The following is a 14,511-nucleotide window of genomic DNA, read 5'->3' as shown; positions in this document are numbered from 1 at the left end:
CGTATAGAATGACGTCAACTCCGGCCTTGTTCCTGCCCTTCTCAAGATGGCGCTGCGGCCGGGATCATCGGGAGGCGGCAGGTACTCAAATGGCTTTACAATCTTCTTTATCTCCATTTAGTCATGTTTTCTTCGACATTTATCTACAACCTACAACCGCTTAGCCTCTATGTGGTCACCGAGGTGGCTTAAGAGTGACGTCGACACCGGCAGGTTTTGTGGTTGAAGCCAGCTGACGAGATGGCTGGTTGCCATAGCTAACGTTAGCAGCTGGCTTCTGTCACAGGAGGAATCGACCACGATAATCAAGACAGACTTTTTTTTTTTTTTTTTTTAAATGAACAGTAACACGAATCGAACCAGCTTTGACATGTATTTATGACGTTATGTGAGTGATGTCGCTTTAATAACGTAAATGCATGGGCCCATAGCGGGAGCTATTCAAACAATACGCCAATACTGTACTGTAATATTCGAAACAAAACGTCCTGTTAATAATAAAACAACGAATTGAACAAAGTCTAATGTCTGTTTTGACAGAGTAAGATGAATACAACAAAACACGAGTCATGTAAAAAATAACCTAAAATATCCTATAGCAGCAGGTGTTAAGAAGCATTTTTTTCCTTTTTGACCATAAACAAAGAATATCAAGATGAATACAAATAATGAAAACAAAATATTTACGAACAATATCAAGAATACGATCAAGGTAGCAACATTTTCACAGTTTATAGCGTTATATGTGTCGCTTTTATTCTGGAAGACCAAGCGCACTACTTCCGGTGGTGTATTGTTGCTAATTTAGCCATTGCTAACTTTAAACTGATTAACCTCACATAAAACTCTACGAACGTTTTACCCGCTCACTGCCGAGTAAAGACATCTATCATTTTCATATATTTTTCATGCTGTGTGCCTGAGCCCCGTAAATAATGAATGAATGGACGACAATGATACTGCACAGGTGAAACTGAAGCCCAGCCAGTGTGGGTGGAAAGATCACAATCCGTTTTTGTTTTCTCCCCCTTCAGTTTCATGTATCCTGTTGGAGGGAACTTGGGACCGCCGCAAGGTGAGCCACAATATATGTTGTTGTTTTTTTAAATTTTTGACAGATATAAACAACAAAAACAGCCACCTTTCGCAACTGAAATAAGCACAATTAGTAGACAATCATGTAACTCAACGTCTGCTCTGGCAAACATTGCAGATGATTCCCCCCCCCCCCTCTCTCTCTCTCTCTCTCTCTCTCTCTCTCTCTCTCTCTCTCTCTCTCTCTCTCTCTCGTCTTTGTTTTGCTCCAAGCTGTCGAAAAAACAGATTGGCCTCTTGTTGGTCTGATCTTTACCAAGCTGCTCGACAAATTGAATCACCAAGTCGTTAGCTACTTTTTTATCAACTTTTCCCCCCTCAGTGCGTATAAGTGATGGAAAGTAAAAGTACAAATACATTGTTTCTGTACATATATACATTTATCACTTTTTTTTTTCCCCCTACCCCTGGCGTATTTCAGATACTGTAAATAAACACCAATTTATCCTTTTTGTTTTGTGTGCAGGCTTGGTGCCCCTACAGCAGCAGCAGCAACAACAGCCGCAGCATCAGCATCAGCAGCATCAGCAGCAGCAACAGGGTTTCCCAATGGTTCAGGTCATGCAACCAAATATGCAAGGCATGATGGGAATCAACTTTGGGGGTCAGATGCCTCCAGGAGCCATGCCAATGCAGGTGGGTTCCGGACACAGTCAACAGAACTATTCTCACCTATTCTTTATCCTCTGCAGCTTACTGTCTTCATTTACCCAATGAATTAATCGTAATGAAACAACGATTGAATTCTTCATTTAATTGCGTGATGTCATGTCACAGGCCGGCATGGCGATGGGGATGCAGGCCCCCGGAATGCCGTTCATGGGTCGGCCCCAATTTATGGGCATGAGACCTGCCGGCCCACAATATACCGCCGACAGGCAGAAGCAAATGGCCGAGGAGCTTCAGTAAGAGAAACGCGCCTTCTCTCTCTCTCTTGCGAACATCTTCCATCTATTTATAGAATTACATTCTCTAAGTTGTCTGTGTTACAGATCCGTTTTGTTTTTTGTAGGAAGCGTTTGGAGCAGCAGCAGAAGATGCTGGAGGAGGACAGGAAACGGCGACAGTTTGAGGAGCAGAAGCAGAAGCTCAGGCTGCTCAGTAGCGTCAAACCCAAGGTGACATTCGGTAGCCAGCTTTTGCTTCCAGTCAGTCACTGACTTTTTTTTTTTTTTTGTACAGATGGGGGAGAAGAGCCGGGACGATGCCCTGGAGGCGATCAAGGGGAACCTGGACGGTTTTAGCAGAGACGCCAAGATGCACCCCACGCCGTCGTCACAGAGCAAGAAACCAGGTACAGCTTCACCTTTGTCAAAGTTGAGCTCCACGTTGGCCACATTTCATTTGGATAACAAACAGATGGCTCAGATCACCAATGGGGGGGAAAAAGTCAAATCCGTACGCAGATGATTCTACTACAGCGCCCCCTTCTGGGAGGAGGAACTGCTGTTTGCTTCATTTGTCGTGCACAAGTCTGTGTGTGTGTTCCATCATCGCGATTTGTTCCTTTTGCAGACCTGACTTCATCATCATCACCATCTTCATCCCACTCATCTGTCGCCACTCCCTCCCTCCTCCCACCTTTGTCCAAGGACGATGATGAATTTAGTGACTTTCAAGGCCCCACCTCTTCCATCTCCTCCTCCTCCTCTTCTTCCTCTGCAACCTCCTCCCACAGGACCGTCATGACGGGCTCCCTCGCGACCGTTTTGCCCGAGGAGGACGAGGAGTTTAGTGACTTTGTTCAGGGTCCCGTTGGTTCGGCAGACTCGCGCCTTTCCTCTCAAGTCCTCCCTTCCCTCCCTTCCTCTGTGTCCATTCCCACTGCCACTCCTTCACACTCTGCCATCAACAGCAGCTCACAAACTTCATTTCAAGGTACAGTATATAAAATACGCTGTCGTGTTGTCTCCGAGTCAATTAGCAAACCATATCGGCTAGCCTGCTAGCTAACATCAGCGTCGAAGCTCACTTGTAATCTCGGCGTTCATTAATTAGCCCGTCCTTCAATGATAACAATCATTTGTCTGAATCTCTAGCACGTCTGATGAGCTGCGAGTCAAAAGCCATTTTCTCAGTTTCCTCAGTGCTCTCAGCCTTGGTCAAAAGACAGCTGATGTTGTTCCCCGTTCGCCCCCCCTCTAGGCCCGTCCCTGGAAGAGAAGCTTTTCTCCTCTTGCGACCTCACGGCCGGCAAGACGGCGCACTTGACCTTTAAACCCAGGCGGATTTTGACGGAAATGAGTCCCAGAGCTAAAGTTTCCGCCCAGTTTCAGAGCAGCAGTAAGTCCAGGAACTGGGCCGCGCCCTCCGGGGACTTAAGTCTCCAGTCGGTCTTCGTCACGGAAAGGCCGCCCGAGTCCGTCGTGTCGGGGCCCGGTGTGGCCCCGACCGCTCCCGAGGCCTCCCGTCCGAGCGGTGGTCACAGCGGTGAGAGAAGCCATTTTCTTCCCAGACCGCCGCAGCTTCTTCTGCCACTAAAAGTGCCGCTTCCCTCTTGGCTTTCAAAGCACATTTTCTTCCGCAATCAAATCAAATCAATCCGACATCTTGAATAATTTTGATGGTTGTCAAGTGGGGGGATGCGGGTACTCTCATCTTAAACCTTTACAGCCTTTCCGCTTGACTCATTTGCAGGTTTTCTACATCCAGCGTTTCTCTTGAGGAAATCTCTTGCTGCTTCTTTCTGCCCGCTTTGGCTTAACATGGATGCGCATCGACTTTTCATTGTGTGTTTTTCCTCCCCCTCGTTTGTATCGTCAAGGCAAACACCGAGGCTGTTCATTCAAGCTGCTAATCATGTGCGCTAGTACCTTGTCTTTCAAGCTTATTTCCTTCTGTGTTATGCTAAAAAAAAGAAAAATAGGCCATAAATGGATATTTTGGATCGTTCTATTTTTGTGTCACAGCTGCATCAAGCTTTCTGGAGAAGGTTTTTGTGCAGTTCTGGATTCCAGCAGCTGCCAAGAGACTTGGCAACTTGAAACTTGTATTCTCCTTCAACAAATAACAGTGTGTGTGTGTGTGTGTGTGTGTGTGTGTGTTTGATTACAACAGGGGCCGTTGGTGTGTATCCACAACAAGAACACATGCAGTCCATGCCGCCAGCTTGGCTTTACAACGATAGCCTCATCCCGGGTGAGCTTTGAATGTTCAAATTGACTCGGGAACATTTTGTCAAACTGTCTTCCTTTTCTGGCCTCAGAGATGTTCAAAAAAGTTCTGGAATTCAGTATGACTCCGGCCGGCATCGACACGGCCAAGCTGTACCCGCTTCTCATGTCGTCGGGTCTTCCTCGGGAAGCTTTGGGCCAAATCTGGGCATCGGCCAACCGCACGACGCCCGGCATGCTGACGAAGGAGGAGCTCTACACCGTGCTGGCGCTGATCGCTGTCGCTCAGGTGAAACTCGAGCCACAATGGCAATTTTGAAATGTAATTTGTATTTATTTAATGAAATGTGTATTTTTTTTAAAATGACCTTTTATGTCATGAACCTTTTAATATGTATTATTTGGTTAAACTGCAACGTTGATATTTATAAATAAATATATAAACAAGTAAATAAAAATAATAAAAAAATGTATGTGTGTCTCAGAGCGGCCTGCCTGCAATGAACGTGGAAATCCTCAGTCAGTTTCCGTCCCCGCCGGTGCCCAACCTGCCGGCCCTGGCTATGGCCTTAGCCCCCGTCATGCCCCAGCACCAGCAGCCCATGATGACCCACCCGCCAGTGTCCATGGCCATGCCCACCCCGACAGTCATGCCCCCCCCCATGACTGCGCCACAGGCCCCTCCTGCACCCGCCAACTTCGTTGCAAATTTCCCTCCGGCCCAGGTAACATTTCACCTATCAGTGCTCAGTTTTTCCACTGATGCAGGCTAACAAAACGATACAAACACTTCTAGGGGACCAAAGTGGAAGACGACGACTTCCAGGACTTCCAGGAGGCGCCCAAGGCTGGAACCGGTGACCAAGCCTTCGCTGACTTCCAGGGCGAATCCAGCGCAAAGTTCCCCGCCAGCACGGCGACACAGCATCAAAACAGGTAACACTTTCATATTCACTCAATCAGTCAGCCATCATTTTCCACCTTGGAGGAAGCTCCTCGGCATCACAATGAGTTTGGGTCAGCTACTAAGGAATTAATTTCAGCGGGGGCTCCGTCAATTCACAGACGGAAAAGCAGTTATACATGGAGATGACGATGAGGCGGAACAAAATGATCTCAATTATTGTAGTTCTCGCCATCCTTGATAAACCCACCCCTGATGTCTTTCAGCGCACCCGCCATGTTGACTCCTCTATCCGGGGCCTCGTCGGCCTCCTCTGATAAGTACGCCGTCTTCAAGCAACTGTCTGTGGAGCAGCCCTCAGAAGTCACGCTCCCTCCGTCAGGTACACGTTTGTGAAATCTTTGTGTCTTACTATTTGTTGAATGCATTTTACATTGCATTTTCTCCTCACATCTAGATGGAGGAGACAAGTACAGTGTGTTCAGACACTTAGAAAACACTACAGACAAGAAACCACTAGGTAAGAATTTTGTAGAGGGTCTCAAACTGTTTACACAAAGTATCACCGAAGAATGAGTTGCTTTCCACGCCGTCATTTCATTACCTTGTATTTGAAATTATTTTTAAAGATAAAGCTAAGTTGGCCGAGGTCAGCACTACTTTGTTTTTCCACAGCGTCGTTGTTGATCCCAATTGTTTTGCCCCTCCCCGTTTCATTAGAACAGTTTGGAATGGGGCCCAGTCTTACAAGTCCAGTAAGTCATGCCCTTAGTCTGCAGTGAACTAGTGCTCGTTTCTAGTGTATTCTGCGTGTTTTTTTTTTTTTTTTTTTTTTTTTTTGCTTTGCACACGAGTGCGGTTTTGCCAAGATCTTCTTTGGCCAATATTGAGTCGGGAATCCTATCTAGTCGGAAGACGAGTCAAGTTAACCGCCACGCGCTGCCAGGAATAATTTAGCCTAGCATCAGTCTGGTGTCGATGGATTATCTGGTCAAATTTAATTTTGGAATTGACGTCATCGCACTGGTGGCATGTTCCGACCACGCAGCAGTTGTTGCAGCGGCAAACTTGACTTCCTTCCTGACCATGCACACCAACCCAAGGCAGATTTTTTATTTTATATACTCGAGGACTCGTTTCACCCCTAGTGTGCAGTGTGATGATCTCTTTGTTGAGGGTTTCAGATTTCTTTCCGTCGCCCAAAGTTTGTTTTGTGTGTTTTGCTCCGCAGGCGAGGGGTTTGCCGATTTCAAGTCTGTCCGAAGTGATGACGGCTTCACGGACTTTAAAACCGCAGACAGCGTTTCTCCACTAGAGCCTTCGGAGCAGGCCAAGATCTTCCAGCCTACCTTCCCTTCTGCTTTCCCAAACTCTCAGTCTTTGCAGCAGCAACAACAGCAGCAGCCGCCGCCAGCCGCTTCGATTTCTCAAGGCAAGAACCCTCTCAACATGGCAGACCTGGATCTATTCTCCACTATGGCACCCTCCGCTCTGCCCGCCTCCGACACACAAACTGGCACATTAGCAAATTCTCTGGTGCCCCCACCGGGCGTCGCCAAGCCGCCCAGCTTTGGGGACTTTGGCCTATATGGCGCTTCATCCTCAGATGCCGCTCAAGCTCCCGTGGCGGCGCCGCAGGACGACTTTGCCGACTTCATGGCGTTCGGGAGTTCTGGCGGGGAGCCCAAAAGCGAGAGTAGCCCAGCCGTCCGCATTGAGAGCGCCTCTCAGCAGAGCTTGGACAAGTACGACGTGTTCAAGCAGCTGTCCTTAGAAGGCGGCGGCAGCAGCGGCGGCGGCCTGGCCTACGACGACGCCAAGGACAGCGGCGACGATTTTGCCGACTTCCAGTCGTCTAAATTCTGCACGGCGCTCGGCGCCTCGGAAAAGACCCTGGTGGACAAGGTGGCCGCCTTCAAGGGCAAGGAAGACTGCGCCTCAGTCAAGTCCCTGGACCTCCCGTCCATCGGGAGCAGCAGCGCCGGGAAGGACGACTCTGAGGACGCGCTGTCGGTGCAGCTGGACATGAAGCTCACTGACGTGGGCGGGGACTTGAAGCACGTGATGTCGGACAGCTCGCTGGATCTCACTGGGCTCTCGTCCCACCAGCCGCCCGCTACAGGTGAGGAACTAGTGCGCTTGCTCTGGTGAGGAGCCCTCTCACTCTTACGCACACACACACACGCACACACACATACACTTACACACATGCACACACGATATGTTCAAATATTCATGATATTGTAACATATCAAATTGGATGTTAAGCACCATCCTCCATTCCAACATCATCCTAGTTATTCATTCATTTATTTATATATGTATTTATTTATTTATCTAACCATCTATTTATTTATATTTATTCATTCATTTAAATCCTGTTGGTTCTAGTAGAATTTTTTGCTCCATCACATTGTCCCCCCCCCCCCCCCCACCCCCCTCCCCTCTCGTGATAATTTAATATTGTCCACTTAAAAAGGAAAATTGCTTTTTTAAAACCGCTAACAAGATTTGAACGTCGTCTTAACTATTCTCTGTCTCACACTTTCTGTCTCTGATAGGTTTTTCTTCCTTGGTTTCTTTAAAAAAAAAAATCTCGCGTAATCATTTAATCTCCTATATCTACCACAAGATGGCGGCACAGCACTTTTTTCCATTAGACACGAATTTCATGGCCTGACTAACTCAAGCTGCCCTCCTTCACTTCAACATCATTGCCACCGCAAGATGGCGCCAAAGTAACATTTCCATATTAGACATGGCTTTGACCTGAGCAGAAAATTAGCACACGGGAGAGTTTTTCAGCAAACAACTGTGAGTAGGGGCCTAACCCATTCATTCATTCATTCACTCACTCACTCACTCAGCCATTCATTTTTTTTCATACACAAGATGATTGAATCCAGTTGTGCATCGTCATTGCCTTATAAATAAAAACATTTAGGACATAAAGAAAGAGTAACACTGCTGCATTCCAACGACGCTCACTAGTCCTTCTGTAGTGGCTCCGTTTAAATATATTTTTATCTAATGCAGTTTTTTGAAGAGCCACAGAGCATCTGGTGTTGTTCAACTCAGTTTGACCGCCGCCTGTTTCTGAACACGCACGTACTCGACGACGTACTCTTAAAGAGACAGTATTCCTTTTGTCAAGTGGCTTCCGATGCGGTGTACAGAAGGAAACTGTTTTTATTTCAAGGTTGAATCGTCACATCCTTGCTCCTTGGTTGCTATTCCTGCTGCCTTTTTTTCAATTTGTGAAATTGACAAGTACACAGACCACCCTAGATACCATTTGATGTGATAGGTGGGGGGGGAATGTACCAGATTTCTGAATTGTATTTTTATGACAGTGATGAGGCACAAGTTGTGATAGCCGGTCGATTCAAAGAAATTTGTTTCTTCGAGAGCACCAGGTTCGCTAAGACGACTCTCCCAAACCGTCACTAAAGGATACTGTCTCTTTAAATCTTCTTTTCGGATGTCCTTTTTGCAGTTTTTGGGCTGCTTTCCAATAACCCTTTGAGTGCTTAACAACTTGACATAATTGTTTAAAAGCACAGAATGTGACCAATTTACAGCCTCTGCATTGCAATTTGTTTTTTTTTTGTCTTTTTGAGTCCTCAAAGGGTTTCCCGTAGTGTTTCCTCGTTGCTTTCCAACCTGGTAGTTGAATGGATCTGCTCACCTCCTCTTTCTCCGAATGACTGATTTGAGTCTGTGAATGTGCCTTCTCACTCTGCTTTTGTGCTTTTCATTTTTTTTTTTTTTTTTTTTTTTTTCTTCCCTTTTCTGCCCTTTTGCTACCGACTCTGCATGCCCTAGTACAATGCAACAAATCTGAAGTCTAGTTTTACACTGTTAGTTTGCCAAAAAGCTCTTCTTGTAACAATAGACCTCAATTCTACTTTGTGACCTTTTCTGGCTCTCTTCTCTTCTCTCATGTTGTGGTAATAAATATTCCTCTTGGTATGGCTCAAAAATGGGTGCCGTCTTATTTTTCCTTCTTCTTCCTTTCAATGTTTCACATGCAGCACTAGATCCTTGTCAATTTCACAAATTGCTTTTTTTGGGGCTGCTTTGGACGCTACAAAAAAATATTGGGCAGCATTTAAATATATGCTGCTGTGCTCGTGCGCGCGCGTGTGTGTTATTGTTAATTTATTACAGGGTAGGCTTTTTATTGCTACATTTTATGTTATTTTTATATCTACTATAGATTGTATTGACATTTTTCACAATGACCAATGACCTGATTTAGGTCATGTATAATTTAAATCCCAACACTGAACACAAACCCTGAACTAGGCCTGAAACTCAAATTTGAATAAACGATTAAAGGGGAAGTCGAGTCAAAAATTTTCTTTGTGTTCTTGAAAACATGATATTCTGATTAATATTGCGTTTTTTTGGAATACGAAGAAACCAGCAAAATCCACCCGTTTTTTTCCTCCATCTCAGGGGCCGACGTCCATTTTGCCACTCGCTGTCAACTGAAAATGACATCACAGTTGCTCAGGTTACAACCAATCACGGCTCAGCTTGCGATAGTCATGTGACCAAACTCAGAAAACAGGTGGATAAAGCTCTTCGTGTATGAAATCCTCCCCCCCCACACATTTAACATGATCACAATGAACTAGTCTGCTATTTTAATACCAACATATACAGTCAGAGGCGCCAGACAAAGCTAAAGCAAATTATGATAATACCTTTACCTCCTTCTCCTTCGTACCATTGAAACAGAAGACACAACACCATAGGATAGCGATTTTATTTTTGTCACGCGCTGCCATGGATGTCTGTGTTGTCTTTGCAGAGGGAGACGACATAAAATTCGACCCGTTTGGGACTTCGGGCCTCAGCAGCCTGGCCAATTACGACTGGTCGGACCGGGAGGAGTGCGGCACCGGCGACGTCCAGAAGCCGCAGGGCCACGTTGGCGCCACTGCCGCCCCGCCACCTTTCACGCCCGCTCTAAAAGCTGAAGTCAACCCGGAAAGCGTCTCGTCCGCCGAGATCGCCTCGTCCCTCCAAGCAGAGGATGACGAATTCAAAGACTTCGCCGACTTCACCGGCAGCGAACGGCAAGGCGGTGAAGACCAAGACGACTTTGGGGACTTTGCCGGAACCGGTTCAGAGAAGCCCGACTCGCCTCCTGAGACCGGCTTAGAGGCCGGCCTGAGCGACACCGCGGACGACTTTGGCGCCTTCCAGGGAGACAAGCCCAAGTTTGGCAAGTCTGACTTCCTGAAGGCCAGCGCTCAGCCCAAAGTCAAATCCAGCGAGGAGATGATCAAGAACGAGCTGGCCACATTTGACTTGTCTGTTCAAGGTGAGCTTTTTTTCCACCTAGATTGTCTGAAGCTCAAAAAATTCCCATTTTTCAAAAGCAACCAAATCAAGCCAGTCACGTGTTTGAACTTGATTAAAAGTTCTCGCTTGTCTGACCTTCAGGCTCCCACAAGCGCAGTCACAGCTTGGGCGAGAAGGAGATGTCTCGCCCGCCCGCATCTCTGCCTCCAGAGCAGCCCTTCCGAGACCGTTCCAGCACCCTCAGCGAGAAGCCCACCTTGCCCATTATCCGGGACAAGTACAAGGATCTGACGGGGGAGGTGGAGGTGAACATCTCAACCACTCGATATTCTCATTATTATTTTTAATCTTTTGACTGACACCTTTATTTTGTGACGTTGCAGGAGAGCGAGCGCTATGCTTACGAGTGGCAGAGGTGTTTGGAAAGTGCTCTTGAGGTTTGTACGACATTTGATTTGCACAAATTAATTAGGTGATACTTTCATGTACCACTGGAGGGATCCTGTGTACTGTTAATGTTACACCTGAAGAATTCATGGTGTATGCTTTTTTTTTTTAATAATGCGGTCTTTCTACTCAAAGGTCATCACCAAAGCCAACAACACGCTGAACAGCATCAGCAGCTCCTCCGTGTGCACGGAGGTCATCCAGTCCGCCCAGGGCATGGAGTATCTTCTGGGTAAGCGCGCCGGCCCACGCACGCCTCCATGCTACAAGGCTTACGCTAACGACCCGTGCGTGGTTTTGCGTCAGGTGTGGTGGAGGTCTACCGCGTAACCAGGCGGGTGGAGCTGGGCGTCAAGGCCACAGCGGTGTGCTCAGAGAAGCTGCAGCAGCTGCTGAAGGACATCAGCCGTGTGTGGAACAACCTCACCAGCTTCATGTCGCTTGCCAAGCTCGTGGTGAGACCACGCCGCTTGCACACATTGTTCAGACTCCACTTGGAATCGCCTAACTTGACTTGAGTCATGATGGTCACTTAATGTTCCTTTTTAATTCTACATTTAATTTGTCCCTCGGCCTTTTACCACAATGTCCCAAAACCGAAGCTTTCTCCGACGGCACCGCTCGTAAACAAATCCTTCAGTGTAATTTGAAACGAATCAGGAGTGATTGAGGAAACGGCTAATCGGCCTAATTGAGGAATTTAGTCTTCTTGTTTTAATTGCCACCAAGGGAGACGCTATGCAGGCTGTCATTTACGTTTCAACAGGTGAATTGATTTAAAAAAATAAAAATAAAATAGCCTGGGTTCAAATTCAGACGACGCCACAAAATGACTTGGAGCTTGCAACACGTGCGACTCCATCCCGTCCGTCCGTCTCTGCCAGATCGACGCTCGCCTCCGCTTTCAACACTCGCCCACGCACACGCTGCCAATAGAGCAGCAACAATTACGTGTTCCCGAACAGAAGGCCGCCGATAACGTAATGGAATTTTTTAGCCAACGCGCCGCCGCGTGCACGCTCGCTCCGTTAACTCCGGATCGATCCGCCATTGATTCTTTTCGTGTTCACAACAGCGGGAGCGACAATACAGTCATGGATTTATTAAGCGCTTGTGTGTAAACAGAGCAGAAGACCTGACAAGATTGGCCGGGCTCATCCATGCAGAGCGGCAAATGGAGTCTAAACTCATCTCCAGCCGCGTATTGATGGGCAAAGCCGAGAGCGTTTGGGGCTCACAATATTGTTTGTGACGACGTGTTGGTTTAAGTCGCTTTTTGTTGTGTCTTGCGCAGCCCGATGAAAGCTCTCTGGATTTCACTTCCTGCATTCTGCGGCACGGCATTAAGAACGCCAAGGAGTTGGCGTGCGGCGTGTGCCTGCTCAATGTGGACTCTCGCAGCAAGGTTGGCACACGCATGCGCACACACTCACGCACAAGCAGCGTTGCGAGTGTCTGACTGTGGGACGTGTTTGCAGATGAAAGAAGCAAGCACGCTGGGACGTCTTTTTAAACGAGTATGAGAATTGTGGTTGCACTCTTTGCCTCTGGTGGGGGTTAGGTGTTTCTCTCTAGTGGATGAGCTTGGTGTGGCGGGATGTGCGTGTGGGTGGGGGCGGCTAAATTGGCTCTTATTTAACTTGCTTCCAGTTATTCTTTGTTGTGTGGCTCTGTTTAGTGTGGATGTGGCCTCTTATTTGTTCCCAAAATGAAAAAAGAAAATCCATATGACTTCTGGTAAAACCTCCTTTTGCGAACTATTTGTTCATTTTTTAATTCAGCCCTCAAATTTAAATGAACTCAAGTTTTGCTTCAGAGCGTCCATTTTGGATCTTTTCCAGGGTTCCTTCATTTATTCAACTTGATGACATTTCTATTCGCCTCCTCTCTGCCGCAGCGTAGAAATGCCAAGTGAGGCCCGTCACTGCAGCAGTCGGAGAAATCTGAAGCTTTGACATTGCGCCTTAGTAACTGTTGCCATGTTAGCCATTGAGCAATCAGCAGTCGGCGGGGTGCTTTTAGCGCATAATCAATGTGGGTCATTGTTGTCTGCTCGCTCTGTACGGGAGCACAAAGTCTTGAAAGGTGAGGAGCCAGACAAAGCGCACTTGCCATTGTGGACTGCTGGCTTGTTTTTGTTGGAGGGGGGGTTGTATGTACGCAAAAAGGCAAAAAACAATAAGACAATTTCTAAAAGAGCCAATGTCGAGCAAATAACATGACTAGCTTCTTAGTGTCTCTTCCTGCACTCATTCATCTTCTTTCATCAAGTGGAATGGGAGCGTCCTTATTGGATCTCGCACTGACAAGATGGATTCACACTTTATGGCCATTTGGCATTTTCATTTGGAGGGGACGTGAATAATGAGCCACATGCTGCTTCACCAAGTCTGCAGACCAGCTTTCTAGTCTAGTGGTGGTCGTGCTTTGGCTGTGAGGCGACATTGCAGGATCGTGGTGTTTCCTCCTCCTCCTTTTTCGTGTTCCTGTGTTGACTGTGTTGTGATTTCAGGCGTTGACTCCAGAAAGTGTTCGGAAGTCCATGGTAAATATCGACTTGAATTTCTTCTAAAATAGCTTCAGCTGCTTCCATATTGTAGATTTGAACTCCCAATTTGAAAACCCATGTTTGAAATCCTACTTGAAACGTATTTTGAAATCGTAACTCTAGGACTGAACTGGTTTGAAACCGTATTTTGTTTGAGACCCAAATCAAGGCTTGGAAAAAAATAAAAGAAGATCAAATAAATACATACGTGTAGAGAGAATATTTACACATACTATGATGGTACATTTTTGAACTTTTCCAAAGTTTTCTTTAAAAAAAAAAAAAATGTAAGGGTGTAATGCAATGTTCCCTCCTCCTCTTCTTCAGGCGTTCAACTCGGAGACGGACAACTTCAAGCTCGTGTACGGCGGGCACCAGTATCACGCCAGCTGCGCCAACTTCTGGATCAACTGCGTGGAGCCCAAACCGCCGGGTCTCATCTTGCCCGACCTGCTTTGAGTGACCAACTTTCACATTTTTGTTAATTTATTCATGTAGTCACGTCCACTGGCGGCCATTTTACTCTTTGTGACTGGATCCTGTCAAAAGCTTGAAGTTAAAAAAAAAATAAAATCATTTGGTGATCTAACGCCCCATTTCAACCCCTTACACTGAGTGCCAAGCGGGGAAAAAAGGGGTCCCATTTTTATAGTCTTTGGTATGACCCGGCTGGGGTTTGAACCCACAACCTTCCAGTCTCAGGGCGGACACTACCACTAGCCCACTGATCTGGTAACTGGAATGTAACAAAACAGATGCTGACTTGAATGTGTTCTTCTTTTAAATGTCACTTTCCATGTTTTTAAATTCTTCTTGGCTGGAAGACACATTTATTTTTGCTTTTTCGTTTTGAATGTCTCCCTGGGTATTTAGCTGGTGTACATTTTAGCTAATCGGAGGATGGGATTTATTTGGGCATGTAATTTATTTGAGTTATGTGAATGTAAATAAACAAGTGCAGCAGTTTGAATTTCTTGTATTTTTTTTGTTTTTTTTACTGTGAACCTTTGCACATCTGGCAATTTTTTTTCCCCCCCTTCATGCATTCTAGTACAGTCAGGCTGTCCTTTTTTTTCTGATGGTGGTAA

The 14,511-nt window shown here is 46.5% G+C and overlaps 1 protein-coding gene across 7 annotated transcripts; it reads left to right on the top strand.

Moving 5' to 3' along the window:
• Positions 1-14,393, top strand: synrg (synergin, gamma). Of its 7 annotated transcripts, XM_037268147.1 has the most exons (25): positions 1-81; positions 1,035-1,075; positions 1,562-1,731; positions 1,873-2,000; positions 2,108-2,213; positions 2,278-2,389; positions 2,611-2,973; positions 3,241-3,454; positions 3,485-3,525; positions 4,153-4,233; positions 4,301-4,497; positions 4,694-4,933; positions 5,005-5,144; positions 5,379-5,494; positions 5,570-5,632; positions 6,344-7,234; positions 9,932-10,447; positions 10,570-10,733; positions 10,812-10,865; positions 11,011-11,107; positions 11,182-11,330; positions 12,170-12,280; positions 12,354-12,392; positions 13,388-13,420; positions 13,751-14,393. In XM_037268147.1, the coding sequence occupies exons 1-25, from the start codon at positions 47-49 to the stop codon at positions 13,880-13,882; spliced, it is 4,233 nt and encodes a 1,410-aa protein (XP_037124042.1). In that variant the 5' UTR covers positions 1-46; the 3' UTR covers positions 13,883-14,393. The 7 variants fall into 7 exon arrangements, with proteins under 7 accessions (XP_037124042.1, XP_037124041.1, XP_037124045.1 ...); XM_037268146.1 differs by having other exon boundaries at positions 3,241-3,525; XM_037268150.1 differs by lacking the exons at positions 3,241-3,454; positions 3,485-3,525.
• Positions 14,394-14,511: the final 118 nt, after the last annotated feature.

This window comes from Syngnathus acus, chromosome 13 (assembly GCF_901709675.1).
Source record: "Syngnathus acus chromosome 13, fSynAcu1.2, whole genome shotgun sequence".
NCBI lineage: Eukaryota > Metazoa > Chordata > Actinopteri > Syngnathiformes > Syngnathidae > Syngnathus > Syngnathus acus.
The sequence above is the reverse complement of the archived record's forward strand: the minus strand, read 5'-3'. Positions and strand labels throughout refer to the sequence as shown.

What these genes read in the sequence shown, in the direction of transcription:
- synrg (XM_037268146.1), top strand. Translation starts at nt 47, where the DNA reads ATGGCGCTGCGGCCGGGATCATCGGGAGGCGGCAG. An exon ending in CTCACAAACTTCATTTCAAG is followed by an intron (nt 2,974 to 3,240) that starts GTACAGTATATA and finishes CCCCCCCTCTAG; the next exon opens with GCCCGTCCCTGGAAGAGAAG. An exon ending in CAACGATAGCCTCATCCCGG is followed by an intron (nt 4,234 to 4,300) that starts GTGAGCTTTGAA and finishes TTCTGGCCTCAG; the next exon opens with AGATGTTCAAAAAAGTTCTG.